This window comes from Mus caroli, unplaced genomic scaffold (assembly GCF_978045245.1).
Source record: "Mus caroli unplaced genomic scaffold, Mus_caroli_1 scaffold_2, whole genome shotgun sequence".
NCBI classification, from domain to species: domain Eukaryota; kingdom Metazoa; phylum Chordata; class Mammalia; order Rodentia; family Muridae; genus Mus; species Mus caroli.
Window position 1 is genome coordinate 3,539,037 of NW_028227257.1, and position 24,201 is coordinate 3,563,237.

The following is a 24,201-nucleotide window of genomic DNA, read 5'->3' on the forward strand; positions in this document are numbered from 1 at the left end:
ATGTAAAAGAAAGGTTAAGACTGTTTCACAGAACTTGCATGTAATTTTTTTTTCTTGGAGCACAGAAGCCTGACTGAGCATCTGCTAAGGTTTGTGTATAGTAGAATATCCCCCAAATGCTGTGCCTTGAAAGCTTGGTCCCAGCTAGTGAATCCAATCTTTGAGAGTTGATTGATTAGCTCATGAGGACAGTAACTTCATCAATGGATTAGGTCATGATGCATGCATATTGTACGGACTGTTAGAGGGACTTGTTTGGAGGAAGCAGATCACTGGAGGTGCTTTTGTAGAGTATGTTTTACTCTGGCTTCTTCCTTCTGTTTGTCTTGCTTGCTTTGTAGTTGCTGTGAAGTAAAAGTAAACAGACTCTTCTGCCACACTGTAGCTGCTATGATTTTCAACCTAACTTCATTACTAAAGTGACAAGGCTAAGAGAGGCTATGAAATACAATCTCTGAAACCATGTGGGGAAAATAATTTTTATCCTTTGAAGTTCTCTTAGGTATTAATCATAATATTAAAACACCAACATAACAACCTTTTGCAAGTTATGTTTCTTTTTTTTTTTAGTTGTATATCACTAAAAAGTTTATTATTTTAACTTTTCATCTTTACTTCCAAAATTCTTTTTTTTTGATTTTTAATATTTTTATTACATATTTTCCTCAATTACATTTCCAATGCTATCCCAAAAGTCCCCCATAGCGCCCCCCACTTCCCTACCCACCCATTCCCATTCTTTTGGCCCTGGCATTCCCCTATATTGGGGCATATAAAGTTTGCAAGTCCAATGGGCCTCTCTTTCCATTGATGGCCGACTAGGCCATCTTTCGATACATATGCAGCTAGAGACAAGAGCTCCGGGGTTCTGGTTAGTACATCATGTTGTTCCAACAATAGGGTTGCAGATCCCTTTAGCTCCTTGGGTACTTTCTCTAGCTTCTCCATTGGGAGCCCTGTGATACATCCAATAGCTGACTGTGAACATCCACTCCTGTGTTTGCTAGGCCCCGGCATCGTCTCACAAGAGACAGCTATATTTGGGTCCTTTCAGCAAAATCTTGCTAGTGTATGCAATGGTGTCAGCGTTTAGAAGCTGATTATGGGATGGATCCCTGGATACGGCAGTCTCTAAATGCTCCATCCTTTCATCACAGCTCCGAACTTTGTCTCTGTAACTCCTTGCCTGGGTGTTTTGTTCCCAATTCTAAGAAGGTGCACAGTGTCCACACTTTGGTCTTCATTCTTCTTGAGTTTCATGCGTTTAGCAAATTGTATCTTATATCTTGGGTATCCTAAGTTTTGGGCTAATATCCACTTATCAGTGAATACATATTGTGTGAGTTCTTTTGTGATTGTGTTATTTCACTCAAGATGATGCCCTCCAGGTCCATCCATTTGGCTAGGAATTTCATAAATTCATTCTTTTTAATAGCTGAGTAGTACTCCATTGTGTAAATGTACCATAATTTCTGTATCCATTCCTCTGTTGAGGGACATCTGGGTTCTTTCCAGCTTCTGGCTATTATAAATAGGGCTGCTATGAACATAGTGGAGCATGTGTCCTTTTTACCGGTTGGGACATCTTCTGGATATATGCCCAGGAGAGGTATTGCTGGGTCCTCCGGTAGTACTATGTCCAATTTTCTGAGGAACCGCCAGACTGATTTCCAGAGTGGTTGTACAAGCTTGCAATCCCACCAACAATGGAGGAGTGTTCCTCTTTCTCCACATCCTCGCCAGCATCTGCTGTCACCTGAATTTTTGATCTTAGCCATTCTGACTGGTGTGAGGTGGAATCTCAGGGTTGTTTTGATTTGCATTTCCCTGATGATTAAGGATGTTGAACATTTTTTCAGGTGTTTCTCTGCCATTCGGTATTCCTCAGGTGAGAATTCTTTGTTCAGTTCTGAGCCCCATTTTTTAATGGGGTTATTTGACTTTCTGGAGTCCACCTTCTTGAGTTCTTTATATATATTGGATATTAGTCCCTTATCTGATTTAGGATAGGTGAAGATCCTTTCCCAATCTGTTGGTGGTTTTTTTGTCTTATTGATGGTGTCTTTAGCCTTGCAGAAGCTTTGTAGTTTCATGAGGTCCCACTTGTCAATTCTCGATCTTACAGCACAAGCCATTACTGTTCTATTCAGGAATTTTTCCCCTGTGCCCATATCTTCAAGGCTTTTCCCCACTTTCTCCTCTATAAGTTTCAGTGTCTCTGGTTTTATGTGAAGTTCCTTGATCCACTTAGACTTGACCTTAGTACAAGGAGATAGGAATGGATCGATTCGTATTCTTCTACATGTTAACAACCAGTTGTGCCAGCACCATTTGTTGAAAATGCTGTCTTTCTTCCACTGGATGTTTTTAGCTCCCTTGTCGAAGATCAAGTGACCATAGATGTGTGGGTTCATTTCTGGGTCTTCAATTCTATTCCATTGGTCTATTTGTCTGTCACTATACCAGTACCATGCAGTTTTTATCACAATTGCTCTGTAGTAGAGCTTTAGGTCCAGCATGGTGATTCCACCAGAGGTTCTTTTATCCTTGAGAAGAGTTTTTGCTATTCTAGGTTTTTTGTTATTCCAGATGAATTTGCAGATTGCGCTTTCTAATTCGTTGAAGAATTGATTTGGAATTTTGATGGGGATTGCATTGAATCTGTAGATTGCTTTTGGCAAGATAGCCATTTTTACAATGTTGATCCTGCCAATCCATGAGCATGGGAGATCTTTCCATCTTCTGAGATCTTCTATAATTTCTTTCTTCAGAGACTTGAAGTTTTTATTATACAGATCTTTCACTTCCTTAGAGTCACGCCAAGATATTTTATATTATTTGTGACTATTGAGAAGGGTGTTGTTTCCCTAATTTCTTTCTCAGCCTGTTTATTCTTTGTGTAGAGAAAGGCCATTGATTTGTTTGAGTTAATTTTATATCCAGCTACTTCACCGAAGCTGTTTATCAGGCTTAGGAGTTCTCTGGTGGAATTTTTAGGGTCACTTATATATACTATCATATCATCTGCAAAAAGTGATATTTTGACTTCATCTTTTCCAATTTGTATCCCTTTGATCTCCTTTTGTTGTCGAATTGCTCTGGCTAGGACTTCAAGTACAATGTTGAATAGGTATGGAGAAAGTGGACAGCCTTGTCTAGTCCCTGATTTTAGAGGGATTGCTTCAAGCTTCTGACCATTTACTTTGATGTTGGCTACTGGTTTGCTGTAGATTGCTTTTATCATGTTTAGGTATGGGCCTTGAATTCCTGATCTTTCCAAGACTTTTATCATGAATGGGTGTTGGATCTTGTCAAATGCTTTTTCCGCATCTAAGGAGATGACCATGTGGTTTTTGTCTTTGAGTTTGTTTATATACTGGATTACGTTGATGGATTTCCGTATATTGAACCATCCCTGCATCCCTGGGATGAAACCTACTTGGTCAGGATGGATGATTGTTTTGATGTGTTCTTGGATTCGGTTAGCAAGAACTTTATTGAGGATTTTTGCATCAATATTCATAAGGGATATTGGCCTGAAGTTTTCTATCTTTGTTGGGTCTTTTTGTGGTTTAGGTATCAGAGTAATTGTGGCTTCATAGAATGAGTTGGGTAGAGTACCTTCTGTTTCTATTTTGTGGAATAGTTTGTGAAGAACTGGGATTAGATCTTCTTTGAAGGTCTGATAGAACTCTGCACTAAACCCATCTGGTCCTGGGCTTTTTTTAGTTGGGAGACTATTAATGACTGCTTCTATTTCTTTGGGGGATATAGGGCTGTTTAGATCATTAACCTGATCTTGATTCAACTTTGGTACCTGGTATCTGTCTAGGAACTTCTCCATTTCATCCAGGTTCTCCAGTTTTGTTGAGTATAGCCTTTGGTAGAAGGATCTGATGGTGTTTTGGATGTCTTCAGGATCTGTTGTTATGTCTCCTTTTTCATTTCTGATTTTGTTAATTAGGATGCTTTCCCTGTGCCCTCTAGTGAGTCTGGCTAAGGGTTTATCTATCTTGTTGATTTTCTCAAAGAACCAGCTCCTTGATTGGTTGATTCTTTGAATAGTTTTTCTTGTTTCCACTTGGTTGATTTCACCCCTGAGTTTGATTATTTCCTGCCGTCTACTCCTCTTGGGTGAATTTGCTTCCTTTTGTTCTAGTGCTTTTAGGTGTGTTGTCAAGCTGCTAATGTGTGCTCTCTCTAGTTTCCTTTTGGAGGCACTCAGAGCTATGAGTTTTCCTCTTAGAAATGCTTTCATTGCGTCCCATAAGTTTGGGTATGTTGTGGCTTCATTTTCATTGAACTCTAAAAAGTCCTTAATTTCTTTCTTTATTCCTTCCTTGACCAAGGTATCATTGAGAAGAGTGTTGTTCAGTTTCCACGTGAAGGTTGGCTTTCTATTATTTATTTTGTTATTGAAGATCAGCCTTAGTCCATGGTGATCTGATAGGATGCATGGGACAATTTCAATATTTTTGTATCTGTTGAGGCCTGTTTTGTGACCAATTATGTGGTCAATTTTGGAGAAGGTACCATGAGGTGCTGAGAAGAAGGTATATCCTTTTGTTTTAGGATAGAATGTTCTGTAGATATCTGCCAGATCCATTTGATTCATAATTTCTCTTAGTTTCTCCGTGTCCCTGTTTAGTTTCTGTTTCCATGATCTGTCCATTGGTGAAAGTGGTGTGTTGAAGTCTCCCACTATTATTGTATGAGGTGCAATGTGTGCTTTGAGCTTTACTAAAGTTTCTTTAATGAATGTGGCTGCCTTTGTATTTGGAGCATAGATATTCAGGATTGATAGTTCCTCTTGGAGGATTTTACCTTTGATGAGTATGAAGTGTCCCTCCCTGTCTTTTTTAATGACTTTGGGTTGGAAGTCAATCTTATCAGATATTAGAATGGCTACTCCAGCTTGTTTCTTCATGCCATTTGCTTGGAAAATTGTTTTCCAGCCTTTCATTCTGAGGTAGTGTCTATCCTTTTCTCTGAGATGAGTTTCCTGTAAGCAGCAAAATGTTGGGTCTTGTTTGTGTAGCCAGTTTGTTAGTCTATGTCTGTTTATCGGGGAGTTGAGTCCATTGATATTAAGAGATATTAAGGAAAAGTAATTGTTGTTTCCTGTTATTTTTGTTGTTAAAGTTGGCATTTTGTTCTTGTGGCTGTCTTCTTTTAGGTTTGTTGAGGGATTACCTTCTTGTTGTTTCTAGGGCGTGGTTCCTGTCCTTGTATTGGTTTTTTTCTATTATTATCCTTTGAAGGGCTGGATTCGTGGAGAGATAATGTGTGAATTTGGTTTTGTCGTGGAATACTTTGGTTTCTCCATCTATGTTAATTGAGAGTTTGGCTGGGTATAGTAGCCTGGGCTGGAATTTGTGTTCTTTTAGTGTCTGTATAACATCCATCCAGGATCTTCTGGCTTTCATAGTCTCTGGTGAAAAATCTGGTGTAATTCTGATAGGCTTGCCTTTATATGTTACTTGGCCTTTTTCTCTTACTGCTTTTAGTATTCTATCTTTATTTAGAGCATTTGTTGTTCTGATTATTATGTGTCGGGAGGTATTTCTTTTCTGGTCCAGTCTATTTGGAGTTCTGTAGGCTTCTTGTATGTTCATGGGCATCTCTTTCTTTAGATTTGGGAAGTTTTCTTCTATAATTTTGTTGAAGATGTTTGCTGGTCCTTTGAGTTGAAAATCTTCATTCTCATCCACTCCTATTATCCGTAGGTTTGGTCTTCTCATTGTGTCCTGTATTTCTTGGATGTTTTGAGTTAGGATCTTTTTGCATTTTACATTTTCCTTGATTGTTGTGCCGATGTTCTCTATGGAATCTTCTGCACCTGAGATTCTCTCTTCCATCTCTTGTATTCTGTTGCTGATGCTCGTATCTATGGTTCCAGATTTCTTTCCTAGGGTTTCTATCTCCAGTGTTGCCTCATTTTGGGTTTTCTTTATTGTGTCTACTTCCCTTTTTAGGTCTAGTATGGTTTTGTTCATTTCCATCATCTGTTTGGATGTGTTTTCCTGTTTTTCTGTAAGGACTTCTCACTGTTTGATTATGTTATCCTGTTTTTCTTTAAGGATTTGTAACTCTTTAGCAGTGTTCTCCTGCAATTCTTTAAGGGATTTTTGTGCTTCCTCTTTAATGTCTTCTACCTGTTTAGCAGTGTTCTCTTGTATTTCTTTAAGTGTGTTATTAAAGTCCTTCTTGAAGTCCTCTACCATCATCAGGAGATATGCTTTTAAATCCGTGTCTAGCTTTTCCGGTGTGTTGGGGTGCCCTGGACTGGGCGAAGTGGGGGTGCTGGGTTCTGATGATGGTGAGTGGTCTTGGTTTCTGTTAGTAAGATTATTACGTTTACCTTTCGCCATCTGGTAATCTCTGGGGTTAGTTGTTATCGTCACTATTTAAAGTTTGGAGCAGAAGCTGTGTTCCACTCACCAGCAGTCTCTAAATCCTGCGGCGGGGGTCGTGGGTAGCTGATGGTACCCCGGTGCTGGTCCAGCCGGAAGAGGCCTGTGGTCCTACTCAGGCCGTTTTTCTGCTTCCCTAACTAATGTAGTCTCTGGTCCCGCGTGCAATTGGATTGGAGCAGAAGCTGTGTTCCACTCTCCAGAAGTCTTAAGATCCTGTGGCGGGTGTTGTGGGTAGCTGGCGAGTGTCAGCCGACCCTGCGCCCCAGCTGCCCAGGTGCTTTTCTGACCGGAAGAGGGTTGTGGCCCTATGTAGGCCGGATTTCTCTCTCCCCAACCAGAGCAGTCTCAGGTCCCGCGTGATTGGACTGGAGCAGAAGCTGTGTTCCACTCACCAGCAGTCCCAAAATCCTGTGGCGGGGGTCGTGGGTAGCTGGCGGGTGTCAGGCAACCCTGCGCTCCAGCAACCCTGGCGCTGATTCGGCCGGGTGAGGCCTGTGGCCCTACTCAGGCCGGTTTCTGCTTCCCTAACTAATGCAGTCTCCGCAAGTTATGTTTCTTTAAATAAAATTATTTTCTCTAATATTGCTGTTTTTCCTGTATCATTTTTTCCTGATCTTTCTGAGATGGATCAGTCTCCTAGTCATTTGCTGAGTTCCTCTGAGGCCAGATGCTGCAGTCTCTGGAGTTTAGCACTTCATAGTAAAACAAGGGGGTTAAATACTATAGCCTTGTTCTATTTCTGCAAGAACTGTGTGACTCTAACTCCCAGACTGCTAGTGGAAGTTGCAGGAAGACAAAGGGACACATTGAAAATTGGTTTTAATCTTCATTTCTAAGTTCTCTCTAAAAAGTTTTCTGTAAAAAGTTTTCTATGAAATTTCTCTAAGAAAGTTCTTCTAAAATGTTCTCTTTAAAATGTTCATTTCTGTTTAAAGTGTTCTATCTACACTATTCTCCTAATCTTGTTCTTTCCTCCTGCTCTAATGTTAACAATGCCCTTGCTTCGAATTCCTTTTCTCCAAATGCTTTTTCTCTCAATGCCTATACCTCTAATTTCTTTTCAGTTCTGTCTCCTGTCTTTGTCCTCAGCACTTATACATCTTTCAGAATACCTGATCACATGGTAAAAAGTTCACAAGTTTACACATAAGTTCAAATAAATCAGAAATTGAATAAGAAATTTACAACAGAACATTTGCATGCATATTCACTAAAAATAATTATCTGGCTAAGCATTCCTTAAAAACATAATTAAGTTATCATTGAAGTTTTATATAGATAAACTCAGTCAATATTTTATCTTCTGTCATAGAACCTATAGTAGATCCTCAGTTCCCTTTTTATGACCTTTGGTTAATATTTTAAAACCCTCTTGGAATGTGCTCTAAGTTGTAGATGCCTTCTTGCTATCTCAGGAGCAGTTAACCTGTGACATTTAAAGACTGGCAGAGTTTTCAATGTAGTTTTGACATCAGAACGGACTTAATAGCAGTCCTATTATAAAAGAGCTTAATAATTACTAATATAATTATAGGATTTTTACAGGATCATCAAAAATTAAGAAATCATTTATTTGTTTATATAGCATCACTACAAAACCACACATCTTTGTTCTACAGAGATCTGCTCAAAAGGGTGGGCTAATACCTAGTGATTCTTATATATGTTTAATAATAACAAGAAAAGCAGGAATCTTTCCTAAAATGAAATCTTCTCAGCCTTGCCTAGAGAAGCAAATCTGTCATTAATTTTGACAATCCATGGCAGAACCATCTCAGGAGGATCACCTACTAGTTTTTAGCTTCTCCTTGATGGCTCCTGGCTGACATTGCCTTTTGTTTACTAGGTCAGCACTGAAGAACTCCTCCATAGCTCAGTGACTCAAGGCTTTCCTGTTATCCTGGAAGATCTGAAGTTGTCATACATTGCTTTTAGAGAGGTTCATTTTTGCCACATTTTAGCAAGATAGTAACACATCTGTCAAGAAGGGATAGTAAATAATAACTGTTTTTAAACACAGACATCAAAATGATTAACATACTACTTTTTGTTAGCTTTCAAAATCCATATGTCTGACCCAAGAAAATATAAAATCAAGAGACCTTATATATTTAAGTGTTATTAGAATTTTTAAACTAAATTACCTAAAATTCTAGTGGTGATAATTCTTAATATGTAGTACTTTAATTTTTCAGGAGTTTTCTAGACTCCATAAATGCTAATCAATAATAGTAAAGTTGTAAGGTACAAGATTAAAATACAAAAGGCCATCACTGTTCCAGAAACAAGCAATTTTTAGTAACAACCCCAAATAAAATTATTGTATAAAACTATACAAGAGAAAAACTACAGAACTCTAATACAAGGAATCTAAAGAAATCCAAAAGATATTCTACACATGTTATAGATTATTTTCAAAGTTGAGACATTTTGACTTTATGACTTTAATGCAATCCCAGCAACCTTTGTATTAGAAATAAACTCAACTTCAAATGCCCGGGATAACCAGTGAGTGACAGGGAGAACTATCAGTGTTATAAACTGACTAAAGCTGCAATCATCAAGACAGAATTGGAATGCCAACACAGGCAAATGATCAACACCAGAGAATCAAGAACCTCAGCAGACATATATAGTGAACAAACCCACTTCAACAGAGCATTAGTCTTTTCACGTATGTCGGGTCCAAAACACACTTGGGGAATTTTATAAATAAACATTAAGATTGCCCATGATATTTTAATTCTTTTCTTATTATTTATTGGGTTTCCAGTATGATTCTGAAAAGAAGTGATGACTAGTAGTATTAAAGGATCTTATTAAAGGATCTAGTTTCTCAGAGTGTGATGCTATTTTTAACTTTTGTAATTTTGAAGTTTAAAAAGCATGTATGTCTATAAGTGTGTTGCCTGCATGTTTCTATGTGACCACATACATACACTGACGTTGGGGCCAGAAGAACATGTAAATCCTTGAACTAGAGCTACAGATAGCTGATCTGGTTTTGTTTCATCGTTTGAAAGATTCGGGCTGTGGCTCTTAGCAGGGAGAACATGGTGTAACGAAACACCTCACCTCCATAGTGACAAAGAAGTAGAAACAAAGGGATGGCAAGGAGGAAAAGGGGGCTTGAGGATAAGTTATACCCGTCAAAGAGTTATCCCTAGATAACTTATTTTTTTCCATAAAGGTATCTCCTACTTCTTACCCCACTCAATCAACTGTGAATTTATCAGTAAAGTAATCCATTGATGAGATTAACACTGTTATGATCCAGTGACTTCTCTCTGTTAAGAGCTACTAGTTGGGGTAAAGCCTTCAACATGAGCCTTTTAGGAGGACATTTCACGTGTACACTGTAGTGTATCTAGTGTTTTATCTGTGTGTGAAAATCTCCTGCTATTCGTTTGCTGAGATTTTCTTTTATTATCATTTTATTAGTTGTGAATTTATTGGTCTGTTGATGGTACTTTTCTCACTCAGGCCATCTGAGGTGAGAAATGCTAGGCATTGAGTTTTAATGTTGACACAGCCGTGTATACCAGGAGTAAGTTCTACTTGTTTGTGTTGTGCAGTTCTTCTCATGTATTGGATTTGATTTGCTATCTGTCTTTATGAGAGCTAATGGGTATATTGGGGGAGAATATGATATAATTTCTCCATTAAATGAAGTCACTAATAAACCCACCTAGATCTGGTGCCTTTTGTTATGGAAAGTTAACTAATGATTGACTCCACAAATGCAGGTTTCCTCAAATGTCCCATTTCTCTTTGCCTGCACTTTAAAAAAACAAAAACAAAAAACAAAAACAAGTATATCACTCAAGGAGCCAGTCCACCTCATTTGTTATCAGAGTGGTAGACGTGGAGTCATAAATTTTTCTCAATTATTTTCCTGCCATTGTGATTGAGAATGACAGACTCTTCATTACTGGCTAGCAATTTTATATATGATTCTTTTAGTTCTTAGTTAACTTTGTTAGTAGGTTGCCCATTTTACTGATCTTTTCAAAGAACTGTCTTTTTCCCCTGAAGCACTTTATTTTCATGTATAATAACTTTAAAAACTATATACCAAAATATGTACAGCAGTTAGCACAGCTCTGTATGTGGATAGAATGGTTTGGACTGCTGCATAAAGTTCAGACTTATTCATTTCCAACTTCTTATATTTTTTGTAGGTCTTCATAGAAGCAGGTTTGTTTAACTTTCTTTCAGCTTTTGTTTTCCCTTGAACTTTAACTGGTAGTTATAAAGTAACTTCTAATTGTTTCAGAGAGAAAATTCAAAAGGGAAAAGATTTACTGGTGCATCAGAATCCTTGATAAACCAAATTAGTAGGAGATATAACCCAAGTGATAGCATGATGTCAACAAGAAAACCGAAGGAGCCTCAGGATGGCAGGTATAATCAGAAGATGAGATAGTAGTATTTTTGACAGATAAAACTAAATTGGTTTGCACAGTTATGATAAAAGGTTTTAGGGACACATTTGAATAATATAACTTTCTACTAGAAAATAATTACTAATTTGTTATTACTAATAGTAGTAGAATTATAAGGCATAGAACATTCTAGAGTGTGATTATACTGTATAAAATGTCAAAAGTATGAAACAAAGTGTGGCATTCAGAGAGAAATCTATAAGATGTAAACAACTTAGAATTTTATTTATAGAACCCTAATAATGACTAAAGATAAGTGTGCTAAAAATTTATTGCTTAATGAGGTGAGCTGAAATAATTATGTTAACTAGTGTTTCTTGTTTGCAATATTTTTGAAATATTGGTCTTATCATAAACATCCATTTATAGCCTGTGAGATTGTTCATTCATGTTTAAATTCACTCTGGCCTTATGCAGTAAGAAAAAAACTACTTTCCTGAATTAACTGTACCTTTTACAGTATCTAGCACTTCTTCCTATGTTATTGATGCAACTTAGACTTTAACTATGATCATTATAGTTGTTAGATTAGAAAACTATCAGACTGAAAAGAGATTTTGTTTTAAGTTTGTGTTGGTGCCCATTTTTAGCATAGTAATTTAGTAATCCACATGTCTTAGTATTTATAATAGTGTTTACGAAAAACATTTTACTGATAACTGAGTCATCTCTTAAATATTGTCACTATCTTTTTTGTAGTGGATTTTCAAAAAAACCTGATCTGCAGTTCAATAAGGTAGGTGCTGCTTAATGTCACCAGTTTCTACAGTCAGACTCAATATTTGATTGTAAGCACTAAAATAATAGTTAGAAAATGGAATTGGGGTGGGGCTAGAGAGATGGCTCAGAGTTTAATAGCACTAGCTGCTCTTCCATAGGACCTGGGTTCAATTACCAGCAACCATATGGCAGCTCACAACTGTCTGTAACCCCTGTTCCAGGGGATCCTATATCCTCACACAGACATACATGCAAGCAAAACAACAATGTGCATAAAATAAGAATAAATATTTTTTAAAAAAAGAAAAGGGAATTAGATTTAAAGTTATAGAGTATTGCTAAATGGATTTATAACAATTGACAAATTTCATCACAAGTTACTTAAAATAGTTCCTTAACTTACTGTTTTCTAAAGAAAACATTCTTTTTAAATTGGACCACATGGTATACTCTGATAATTCCAGTTACTTGGAAAGCTAAGGCAGAAGGATTACAAGTTTAGGGACTACCTACATAACTTTTAGTGAGACCCTGTCTCAAAAGAAGACAACTAAGGATATACCTCTGTGGTATCTAGCACTTGGCCAGCCATGACTACAGCACAAGGTACAGCCCCCATACCATAAAAAGAGCTTCAAGTAGGGACACAGTATTTTCATTTAGGTGGTCTATGATTTAGTCTGGATTCTGTCTATCACATTATCTTACTGTTTTTTTGTTTTGCTAGCTGATCCCATGTATCCTGACAAATTCTGTAATCTTGATTTTGTTAAAATATTTATTGTTTGTTTAGGCTTAAAAGTACAGATCCTCTTTGATTTACCATTTATAGTTTTTTTGAAATATGTTCACTTGTTAAATTTAAGGGTCTGCTCTCCAGCTCTTGGCTTGTTATTACACTAGACATGTATAGTTTTCTTTTTGTTATAACATGTTTTGTGCCAGACCTTTCATTACATTTAAACACTTCCTTCTTTACTTTCCAAAATTCCCAAATTTAACCATGTCCCATTCTTGTCCAGAAACCTACTTTGTCTCTGCTGATTGGTGCTTATTGAATTGAGTAGAGACATAGAATGGCTTGCTAGGATTTTTTGTTCGTTTTTAAACTGTCTTTGCAAGACAGTAGTTTGGGAGATGTTTTTAAGCAATTGATTCATTCTTTTGGGGGAGGGTTAACAATTCTTTACTTTTCTTTTATTCTTTAATTTCTTTTTACAGTCTATAGTCTTTATCCCAATCCCGGTCTACCCTCTGTTCCACATCCCATACCTCCTCCCCCAACCTTCATCACCAAGAGGATATCCCCACCCCACCAGACCTACCCACTCCCTGGGGCCCCAAGTCTCTTGAGGGTTAGGTGCACCTTCTCTGAGTCAAGACCCAGCAGTCCTCTCCTGCATATGTGTTGGGGGTCTCATACCAGCTGGTGTATGCTGCCTGGTTAGTCACTCAGTGCCTGATCAACCTTGGGGGTCCAGGTTAGTTGAGACTGCTGGTCTTCCTATGGGGCTGCCCCCCTCCTCAGCTTCTTCCAGCTTTTCCCCAATTCAACCACAGGAGTCACCAGCTTCTGTCCATTGGTTGGGTGTAAATATCTGAATCTGACTATTACAGCTGCCTGTTGTCCCTCTTGCAAGGCAGCCATCCTAGGCTCCTCTCTGTAAGTACACAATAGCATCAATAGTAGTGTCAGGCCTTGGGGCCTCCTCCCCCTGAACTGGATCCCAGTTTGAGCCTATCACTGGACCTCCTTTCTCTCAGGCTCTTCTCCATTTTTGTTCCTGCAGTTCTTTCAGACAGGAACAATTCTGGGTGAGAGTTTTTGACTGTGGGATGGCAAACCCACCCCTACTCTTGATGCCCTGTCTTTCTACTGGAGGTAGACTCTACAAGTTCCCTCTCCCCACTGTAGGGCATTTCATCTAAGGTCACTCCCTTTCAGTCCTGAGAATGTTTCACCTCTCAGTTCTCTGAAACATTCTAGAGGGTCCCCCCAACCTCCTACCTCCTGAGGTTGCTTGTTTCGATTCTTTCTGCTGGCGTTCAGGCCTTCAGTCCTGCCCCTCCCCACCCAATACCTGATCATGTTCCTTTCTTCCCCTCCCTGTCACCTTTCTGACCCAGGTCCTTCCCACCCTCCCACCCATCTGTGATTGCTTTCTTCTCCCTCCCAAGTGGGATTGGGGCATCCTCACTTGGGCCCTTCGACTTGTTACCCTTCTTGAGTTCTGTGGATTGTATCCTGGGAATTCTATACTTTTTTGATTAATACCTACTTAGTAGTGAGTACATACCATATATACCATGTATACAAGTATATCCTTTTGGGTCTGGTTACTGGTTAGTTCATATTATTGTTCTACCTATAGGATTGCAGATCCCTTTAGTTCCTTGGGTACTTTCTCTAGCTCCTCCATTGGGGGCCCTGTGATCCATCCAATAGCTGACTGTGAGCATCCACTTCTGTGTTTGCTAGGCCCTGGCATAGTCTCACAAGAGACAGCTCTATCTGGGTCCTTTCAGCAAAATCTTGCTAGTGTATGCAATGGTGTCAGCGTTTGGAAGCTGATTATGGGATGGATCTCCGGATATGGCAGTCTCTAGATGGTCCATCCTTTCGTCACAGTTCCAAACTTTGTCTCTGTAACTCCTTCCATGGGTGTTTTGTTCCCAATTCTAAGAAGGGGCAAAGTGTCCACTCTTTTGTCTTCATTCTTCTTGAGTTCCAGTTTTATAAGGTCCCATTTATCAGTTCTTGATCTTAGTTAGAGCCTGAGCCATTGGAGTTCTGTTTAGGAAATTTCCCCCTGTGGCAATGAGTTCAAGGCTCTTTCCTACTTTCTCTTCTATTAGATTCAGTGTGTCTGGTTTTATGTTGAGGTTCTTGATCCACTTGGACTTGAGCTTTGTACAAGGTGAAAAATATGAATCTATTTTCATTTTCTACTACATACAGACTGCTGGTTAGACCAGTACCATTTATTGAAGATGCTTTTTTTTTTCCCTATTGTGTATTTTTGGCTTCTTTGTCAAAGATCAAGTGACCGTAAGTGTGTGGTTTTATTTCTGGGTCTTCAATTCTATTTCACTGATCAATGAGTCTGATTCATTCTTACTAAGGAACATGTAACAAATACTAGATTTGTGTTAGTTGAATGCACAACTAGAAGATGTTCCACAGTTGAGTTGTACATGTGACTCAGTCTGATGCAGCTTGCAATCTCATGTTTAAATGTTTTCATGTTTTTGCAAAAGGTTCAGAGAAAGAGTTACAGAAAACTGAAGGCAACTGTTGTTAATGTTACTTCTGAATGTCCACTGTGAGTACATTTTCATAAGTGTTTGTTATTTGAAGAGACTGGATGTCTTCCTTATGCAGTCATGCTAACATTTATCTTTGTTCTTCACAGGAATGATGTATATAATTTCAGCTTGAATGGTGCCGATGAACCTGTTATAAAACTTGGAGTAAGCTAAAAATCCACTGATTTTGTGCTTAGTTCTCCTGTAGTCACCTTACAGCTGTATGCAGTTATGAGCATACATTTGAGATACATCTTGAGAGAGATATACTTTATGGTGTTTAAAATATGAAATGGTATATTTGGATAGCAAGCATAAGTATATCTAGGTAGTTTTTTCTATTTTTTAATATAGAAAAATGAGTTAACTGGGAATTCCCAGTACCTTAGACTTGATCTTTAAAGAAAATTGTGAGTCGTTTAATACATCAATGCATTAATAAAATCATCAGCAGTGTGTTATGTCCCATTAAGAAAAAGAAACTAAAATACTCCTTTTGTTTTTTAACATTTTCTCTCTATTTCTTACATCTTCTCTCTGTTTTATGAGTCTGAATCCTTGCCTGCCTGAAGGTTTACTGCGAATCTCTCCTTGTGTCTGTTTCTGTGTTAATGTGCTCCTAACAAAATGTTTTTTGGTCTGTGTTTATTGAACAGCACAGAGAGCATCATGTTGGGGAAGGAATGAGGGCTGCTTACAGAAATCTGTAACAGAGTTTGACATTTTTATCAAAAGATAGCCACATATTGTATTCAGTGTTATGGTATATGTTCATTTTATAAGACTGCTTTTAACCTCTTATTTTTGCTGTCTTTAGCAAATGATTATTAGAGTACTCGTGCATTTATTCTGAGTCAGGGGTGTGGAAGAGTGTATAAGTTAAGATTAAAGATAAGCATTGTATCAGGTTGTAAAAGTTGATTATGTGGGAAATCTAAGGCAAGTAAAGTCATTTGTTACATTGTTTTCTTTAAAGGGAAGTTGAAAAAAAAGGTTGAGTAATTTGTAGGTGGTCAGTATTAAGTGACTTCAACATGTGTTGTTTACTGTATGAATGGATCCAGGAAAAGTTCTAGTCTGAGAATGTGAGAGATTGTTTCCCATAAAGCATTGTCACAAGAAAAACACTAGTCCTTACTGTGATAAAAGCATACTCTGGTTTGTTTTTCTCTCAGTGTGCTTTTCTGCATGTGTTTAGCTTTAAACAGCAAATACTCTGGTATTTGCTGACTTTAATGAACAATTCTTATTCTCTGAAATAAAAGAAACTAGATTTTGATAATTTTTTCCTTTGCATTTCTCTTATTTTTCACATGTCTTTTTTCTTTGTTTCTGTTTATTTTCCATTTAGATACAAGAATTTCAAGCAACAACTAGAGAAGCCAGTATGGATAATTCATTAAAATTGTAAGTTTTTAAAATTATAATTCAATATATCACATTATATTTAGCTCCATTTACTTTCTTTTAAATAACAATTCCCCTTAATCCTGTCTGAGTCTTTGACATATGAAAGGAGGCCATTAAGATCCCATTGTCATGATGACTCTAGCTGTGTTGTTACATAGGCACTTATTTTTAAAGTGAGTATGTAAAAGGTTGGTAATTTGAATATTATGACTGTGATCATAGAGTTGAAAAATCAGTCCTTTATTCAAACTCATTTTTTAAAAACTGAGGTCAGAAAGGATTAATAACCTGGTCATTACCCAGCTATTGCTAAAACTAGTGAAAGAGTTAAATTTGAAATCTTAGTAATTTCCAGTGTGCTCTGTTAGAAGAAAACAAAATATAATATGTATATAAGATCAATGTGTATTTTTGACTTCCAGGGTAAAGAATTATGATGAACATGACCCTTTTCTCAAAACAAAAGATAAAAGAGTAAGTTATAACATGTAATATGCCAATTAAAACCAATATTTCTTGCACTAGAGGGGGAACTCAGTTTAGTGATTTAAGTGTTCTTAATACTCTTCAGAAGAGTATTAAGCAGGTTCTTAGCACCTGCATTGGGTAGATCACAAACCATCTGTAACTTAGTTCCATGGGATCTGATATCCTCTTCTAGACTCTGCCTATAATTACATACATGTGGCTTAGTACACACTCTCACACACACACACACACATATCACACAAGTGAAACCTTTAAAAGAGTATTTTTTTAACCTTTTAATACTTGAGATTACTGAAGTAGAAAATAAAATACATGCTGGTGCTTAAAAGAAACTTTCAGGGGCTGCAGGGGGATGGCTCAGAGGTTGAGAGTATACTGGCTGCTCTTCCAGAGGACCCAAGTTCAGTTCCCAGTACCCTCATGGCAGCTTATAACCATTTGTCATTCCAGTGCCAGTTCCATATGTGTTCAGGCAAACTTTTCACAGTCATATGTGAGCTCTGTTACTGTGTTTTGGCTCATAGATTGGATATTTTATCTGAAGTAGATAAGCACAACATTATATGTAAGTGGAATAATGAAGAAATTTTTCTCTTCAAGGAACATGGCTAATTCAAAAGATAGCCACATGAAATTTTTAAAACTCAAATACAGGTAGCTCTGTCAAATTGTCTTAGGTTAAGGATCTTTATTGTATATCATTTCAGGAACTACAAAATAAATAGTAAAACCAGGAAATAGTACAAAAAAGTCCTACCTGTATAGTACTGTTGGAATTAGGAATTGCCATGAGGTGAGATTAGTGTGCCCTTGCTTCATCTGTTTAACTTTCCTAATGTACTGTCAAGAAGTTGTCATTGTCTTTTGAGAAGTGATCTGAAGTTTTCATGGATGTAAAATCATGATGTGAGTTGTTGATGACAACTCTTCAGATGGCTTTGATTCTGGTATTGAATACCTTTGTGAAAGGAATTTTGAGAGATTAACAAATGGAGGGGTGTACACATGAGCCAGAATGACACTGAATGGTGGCATCCAGTTTATCATAGTGGGTTTTCATTCTGGAAGAAAACTCAAGAGATCCATGGAAAAAACAAAAACAACATACCCAATAAACAAAAATAAAGGAAGCAAAGGGGCAGTGTGAATTTGGGGCTAAGCGTTTTCTACTTTTAAATCTTGAAGATAAGGAAGAAACAAATCAACATACACCTTTATTTGTAAATGCTTGAGAATACCTTCCAAGTTCTGAATCTAGAACACAAAGGATGGTGGTCATTAAGAAAAGTAGCATTGAAAGGTTTGAGTCTAGTAAATTCTCAATAGTAGGAACCTCAAATCATAGCCATTAATAATGAGCTAGTCTAAGTGTTAATAAAGGCTTAGTCCCCAAACTCACTGCTCCACCTACAAAGCTTATATAGAAGAGCCAAACTAAAGAAAGTTGGACTTCTTTTCCTTCTAAATCTGCATATGATATTGACAACTTTATGCTTTCAAATTTTCTCTTCACTTATTCACATATAATCAAACTAGTGTGAATGAACTGGATAAGAGTGGGTATGGAAACACTGAAATGGGACAAAATAGAAGAAGAACCTGAAGATGGAAGCCATGCTGGCTCAAAATGGGTAACTTACATGATTTGCATAACAGCAAGAAAGATACAAAGAGAAACAGATAAAATGAAGTTACCAAGAGAGCAGCAATGCCTTGATGTTTTTCCAACAGATAATTCAGCCTTCACCCTCCCAGCAGACTTTCATATTGTATATAGTTCACTTGATGCAGAACACAGATTATTATAGATATGATGGACAATGCAATGAGACCTGTTCTCACTTAACTGGGAATGAAATGAGAGAATTTCAAGTTAATGAACAGTTATCAAAGTGGACTAAACTAGTTTGGAAAATGGCACCTTGAAAACCATGATGGCATAATCAATCCTATGACAAATTTGCAACTTTTCATATGATATGTTTCTCAGGGAATTTAGTGTGAGGATAAGCTGAAAAATGGTCATTTATGTTGCTAGATGTATATACCATTGGAAGATGACTTGGGGCAAAACTTCAAAATGAAGAAAACCAAGACTGTGTTGGGCTGTGCTGAGCATTCTCTTTGTATAAATGAATATTGTGAAAATGGGGACTTTAGTTAATCTGGCATTGACTGTTCACTGCAGCATTTGTCTAACTAACCATGGACAATATGAGAAATAAGATTCCATTTATCGATAAATTGTGGAATGCTTTTAAAAATTATACCTAAGAATGTATCACAGTAGTAGAAATTTTGCCTACCATATAAAAATCCCTGAGTTTGAACCCTTACCATTCCTGAATGAACATGCAGACAACAACGAAATTGGCAAAACTCAACCAGCATTTAGTTTATTATTTGGGGTATTTAGGAGCTTACCTTACTATGTATGTCACATAAGACGTGTTTTTTGATTTTTCTTTCTATAGATGTTAAGTTATGAGAAGAAAACTCTCTTAAGTGACACTGAAACCGAATGTGGATGTGATGACAGCAAGACTGACATTAGCTGGCTAAAAGAACCAAAAACAAAAAGACTAATGGATTATAGTAGAAATAAAAACACAACAAAATATAAAAGTAGAAAATCAAGTAAGAAATTACTTTTTCGATTATGTTGCACATAATTTTATTTCAGTTATGTAAAATGTTCTGGGCCTTGTAAATTAAATTTACATTTAATTTAAGGAAATCAGCTTTTATTTCAAGATTAAAAATGGCCAGTCAAAGGAGGGTTGGCTTAGAAAGAAGTTAAAATAGATGTGAATTTTGGCATGTGTTTAGAAATGTTGGGTGATTGTTGTAAAAGGTGAGTCCAACAAGGCCGGGCATTGATGGTGCACGTCTTTAATCCCAGCACTTGGGAGGCAGAGGCAGGCAGATTTCTGAGTTCAAGGCCAGCCTGGTCTACAAAGTGAGTTCCAGGACAGCCAGGGCTGCACAGAGAAACCCTGTCTAAAAAAACAAACAAACAAAACCAAACAAACAAAAAAGCAAAACCAAAACCAAACCAAAACAAAACAAAAAAAGAGTCCAACCAGATGCATGAAGAAGCAGAATTATATGTAAGACAAGTATGAAATAGTATAGTACAGTCAGGGAATGAATTGAGGTAGCTAGAATACATTATATTTATCACAAAATAGTGAAAGATGAGGCTAGATCTGGTCTGAGTTTGGACTTTGAAGCAGTGTTTAGAAGCAGCTTTGGAGAAATGTAAGATGCGAATGCTCTCCTAGAGGAAAGATATTTATTTAAACCATGAACGTTAGGAATCTCAGTGTGGTGCGGTCAATAAATACTTAGAAAATTCTTGTATGACAATCATTTTGTTGCAGTGGTTGGATGGTAAGCTTAATATGTATGAGCTGGTTTATTGACTATATTAGAAGACTTCTTGTAAATAAGCATTGCTTCCATAGCTTTGATAATCTCACTTTTAGCTCTCAAAGAAATGTAAAAAGATGGCATACATTGGGCTTAAAAAACAAGAAGGAAATGGGACTAAAACTGTTATCAGTAATGTGGCTAAGTCTTAGTAAAGTGATGATGTACAAAGTAAAGCAAATCCTAGGCTGCCATACAGGATACACTGTTATGAAGTTCAGTGTCTGATTAGAGGCACATACCGAAAGTGAGTTTTTTCAAGCAAGTGAATGAGAACAGATTTCAGCAAAGTGATTAGCATATGGATTATTAGGGACAGTAAAAGAGATCATGTAGATTCAGCATTACCCAGAGGCTCCTAAAGTTGAAGGTAGATTCATGGGTGATAATATTCTTTAAAAGCTTGATAATACATAAAGAGAGGCAGGAAATTTACACTATAACAAATACTAATAAGTTACCATTTTGAATATTTAAACTTTTGGATCAATCTAAAGATATATTTTCCATCATGATGTAGTATAATCTGGCTGCTTCAAAGTGTTAGGAAAGGGCATGCCCCCAAAGTAGCCTGGCAGCCCTGGAGACCACATTCTCCAACAGAAAAACTGAGATTAAGGGTCCCTGTTTTATGGTGGCTTGAAGTCACATGAAGCAGGTAAGCTTATTAAATATTTAAAATCACTGAGGGTAAGGGGCTCGTTATTTTATGATTTAAAATTTATACTTCCAGAAATGTTTTGAAAATTTTATTGGTTGAAAATTTTAATCTTATTTTCTTGAATTGCAGGATCATCCATGGAAAAGGGACAACCAAGATCCACAATGGTAACGGAGAGATAATGTACCTTTCAATGTCTATTATAACAATAATGTGCCATGCCCTCATTTTCTTACCAGTTTCCATAGCTGATTCTTGATCCTGACTTTGCATTATTTTCTATCACATTTTATTTTTAATCAGTGTCCTCATTTTGAATCTTCTGGTTTTAGATGTGTGTGCCTGCACACATGTGCATACGCACACACTTAAAGTTGAAGAATACTGGTCATCTTAGATATTGCATGATGGGAATAAAGCAGTGATATATGATAGGAATGGCAACATAAAATACAACCATTTAAGTTTTTCTAATCAAAAATTATTTCATCCCTACATATATTGTACATACAATTGTCAATGTGCCATTTTGTAGCAAATAGTTTATATTTTTGATACATCTGTTACTAGTGTTACAATATTCAGAAATGTTTCTCCTAAAGGTACTCAATAAAAACAGTATGAAAAAGGATTATGAAGTAGTTGTAGATGGGAGAACCAGACTTCCACGAAGAGCAACAAAAACAAAAAAAAATTATAAAGATCTTTCAACTTCAGAATCAGAATCAGAGAGTGAAAAAGAATGTTCATATTTGTTTAAAGATAAACTGCCAAGAAAGGTAAATAAATAAAATTAAAATTGATAATCTCTAGATTTAGTTTTCTTATACTAAATATTTTGTTTGTATTCATTTAGAACCTATAACATGCATGTTGCTAATTTTAACCCCTTTGCAGATTTACTTTAAAATTTGATGTGTAGATGGTTAATTACTGTGAGTAGTTCCATCTTAAGCTCAAGTGAGAATTTGAGGCTCAAGATACAAAAATTCAAATATTGAGGAAGTGGTAGAGAGAATTTGAGCCCAGTCTGATGATGAAGATCAGACTTTGGCAACTAACACTATGTTGATCTTAACCCATTAAACCCCCAGTTCCTCGTTTGTTTGTGTTCTTTTTAATAACTTGCCTGAAACACTTTAATTATAACATAATTGTATAAACTGATTAACATGGCTGCTCCAAGGTATAGTTAAATGGAAGGTTTTTATTATAGATATCAGGGGAAAGTATAGCCAGATACATCTGGACAAATCCAAAGCAGGGGGGTGGGAGTGGGCGGGGAGAATATTAGGCTGAACAAGGCCAGCAGACTGGACATGGCCATGAGAGGAGGTTTAGGGGGAAAGGATGAAGACAAAAGAGTGAGTGAGGGCAAAGAAGACCAGGAGAGCACAAAAGAGGGAGAGAGGGGGATGGGGAGGGAGCACATAGCCAAAATAGCAGGGTTATAAGGAAAACCTGGGGGCAGGGAAGGTTCTGAGCTGGAGAAGTTTTAGGATAAGGAGTGGAAGGAGAGGAACCAGGATGCCAGCATGGACTCTGGAATGTATAATAGGTACTTGGAGGCCAGCATGCCAACAGGCACCATCAAAATGTATTTGTCCCTTTGCCCCAGTGATAGGGAGCCTGCTCCTTGGTGTAGAAGAACCAGCTTCCTGAACAACGCTGGCTTTTGTTTAACCCTCAGAATTTGAAGAAGTGAAATTTCCTTTAGATCTGACAATAATCACCATATTTTCTGTTACTTCTTGCTTTAATGTTATCATGCCCACCATCAAATATCTTTCTTGCTTTAATGTTATCATGCCCACCATCAAATATCTTTCTAAGTCATTCATCTTATCCATTTTAGAAATGCCTTTTCAAACTCTTCTCCAGTGTACACCCAGAACTATAACAAATTCTCTATTACCTTTTACTCCAAGCAAAGACCCAAGTTTCTCAAGTGCTTTTGGTTTGATCCACAGTCTTATTCGTGTATGTCTCCTTTCACCATCCTGGCACACAAACTTCTTAGTGTCTCAAGCACTATGAAATTTAGGAATTCTGTTTTCTCTAAACTTGATACCTAAACTTTCTCTAAACTTTGAACCCTTAACAATATTCTATTTGCAGACAATTACAGTCTGTGTAGTCAACATATTTTCCTAGTATACTGGAACATATTTTTGCTAATCTCTAAGTTCATGTTATGGTCTTGTATAGTAATAAGTCAATCAATGTTGTAGTGTAACTTATGTGTCCAGTTGTTTACGTGTATTTGAGCATAATTTGAAGTTACTGGTGCATTTAGGAGGAGACTATCCATTCCAGAGCCCAAACAAAGAAACTGCCCAAGAAACAACAGAAAGTCTTCAATTCAGAAGTGCTGAAAGGACAGCCATCAGAAGAACAGAAAAACTCATCTCAGCTGAGAGAAGGGAGAGAAGACAGTCTGTGCCTGTCTTCTGCATCTGTGTCTGGGAGCTCGTCCTCTGTGGAAGTGATGAGATGTCAGTGTTTCCGCATTTCCCTTGCATTTTACTAGAGTACTGAACGGTTTCTTTTTGTGAGTCTATGAAAATATTTAAAGACTGATTTTGTAATATTTGAGATAGGTGCTTAAAAGTTCATTTTAAACCAGTTAATGCTAATAATTTGGTTTTGTTGTTGTTTTGCCAACTTCAGAACATAATAGAATATCCAAGGTTTTCATCTTAGGATGTTAAAAATTAAATGATTCGATGTGGAAATACTTAACATCATAAACTAAAACTGTGAAGATGTAACAACATAATTTTAATATACTTTAAGCTAAAACATTTGTTAGCATAAGAACTCTGCCGGACGTGGTGGCACACGCCTTTAATCCCAGCACTTGGGAGGCAGAGGCAGGCGGATTTCTGAGTTCGTGGCCAGCCTGGTCTACAAAGTGAGTTCCAGGACAGCCAGGGCTATACAGAGAAACCCTGTCTCGGAAAAAAAAAAAAAAAAGAAAGCATAAGAACTCTATGTCCCATACACTTCACTGACAAAAGCCTAGGGGTACTGTGAGGATTCTGTGCACTCACAGACGATCTTCAGAAAACATAGAGATTTTGCTATTATTTTTAAATAATTGGTAATGAAAATTCATATTGTTAGAGATGTAACTTATATCTTTCAGTTACAAAAACTAAGTACCTGTGAGGCTATTTTAAAGCAATCCCAAATATGAATAATTTCAGTTAAATTCAAGACTTAACATATCTTTTTCCCATAAAGTAGCTGCAAGGTCCTTTTATTTTCCCAGTGCTCAGAATCACTGTCAGATTAGATAAGCTAAGACAAATGCATGCCC

General features: G+C 37.1%; 1 protein-coding gene across 5 annotated transcripts in view; it reads left to right on the top strand.

The window, feature by feature from the left end:
* Positions 1–24,201, top strand: part of Sycp2 (synaptonemal complex protein 2) — a 68,963-nt gene that overhangs the window by 35,173 nt on the left and 9,589 nt on the right. For all 5 annotated transcript variants that reach the window (XM_085831799.1, XM_085831798.1, XM_085831807.1 and 2 more), the window contains 10 exons: positions 10,693–10,820; positions 11,561–11,597; positions 14,840–14,904; positions 14,995–15,052; positions 16,239–16,294; positions 16,720–16,771; positions 19,261–19,423; positions 21,009–21,046; positions 21,482–21,658; positions 23,176–23,374. In XM_085831799.1, coding sequence (XP_085687925.1) covers positions 10,693–10,820; positions 11,561–11,597; positions 14,840–14,904; positions 14,995–15,052; positions 16,239–16,294; positions 16,720–16,771; positions 19,261–19,423; positions 21,009–21,046; positions 21,482–21,658; positions 23,176–23,374 — 973 coding nt within the window. The remainder of the gene's footprint in view (positions 1–10,692; positions 10,821–11,560; positions 11,598–14,839; positions 14,905–14,994; positions 15,053–16,238; positions 16,295–16,719; positions 16,772–19,260; positions 19,424–21,008; positions 21,047–21,481; positions 21,659–23,175; positions 23,375–24,201) is intronic.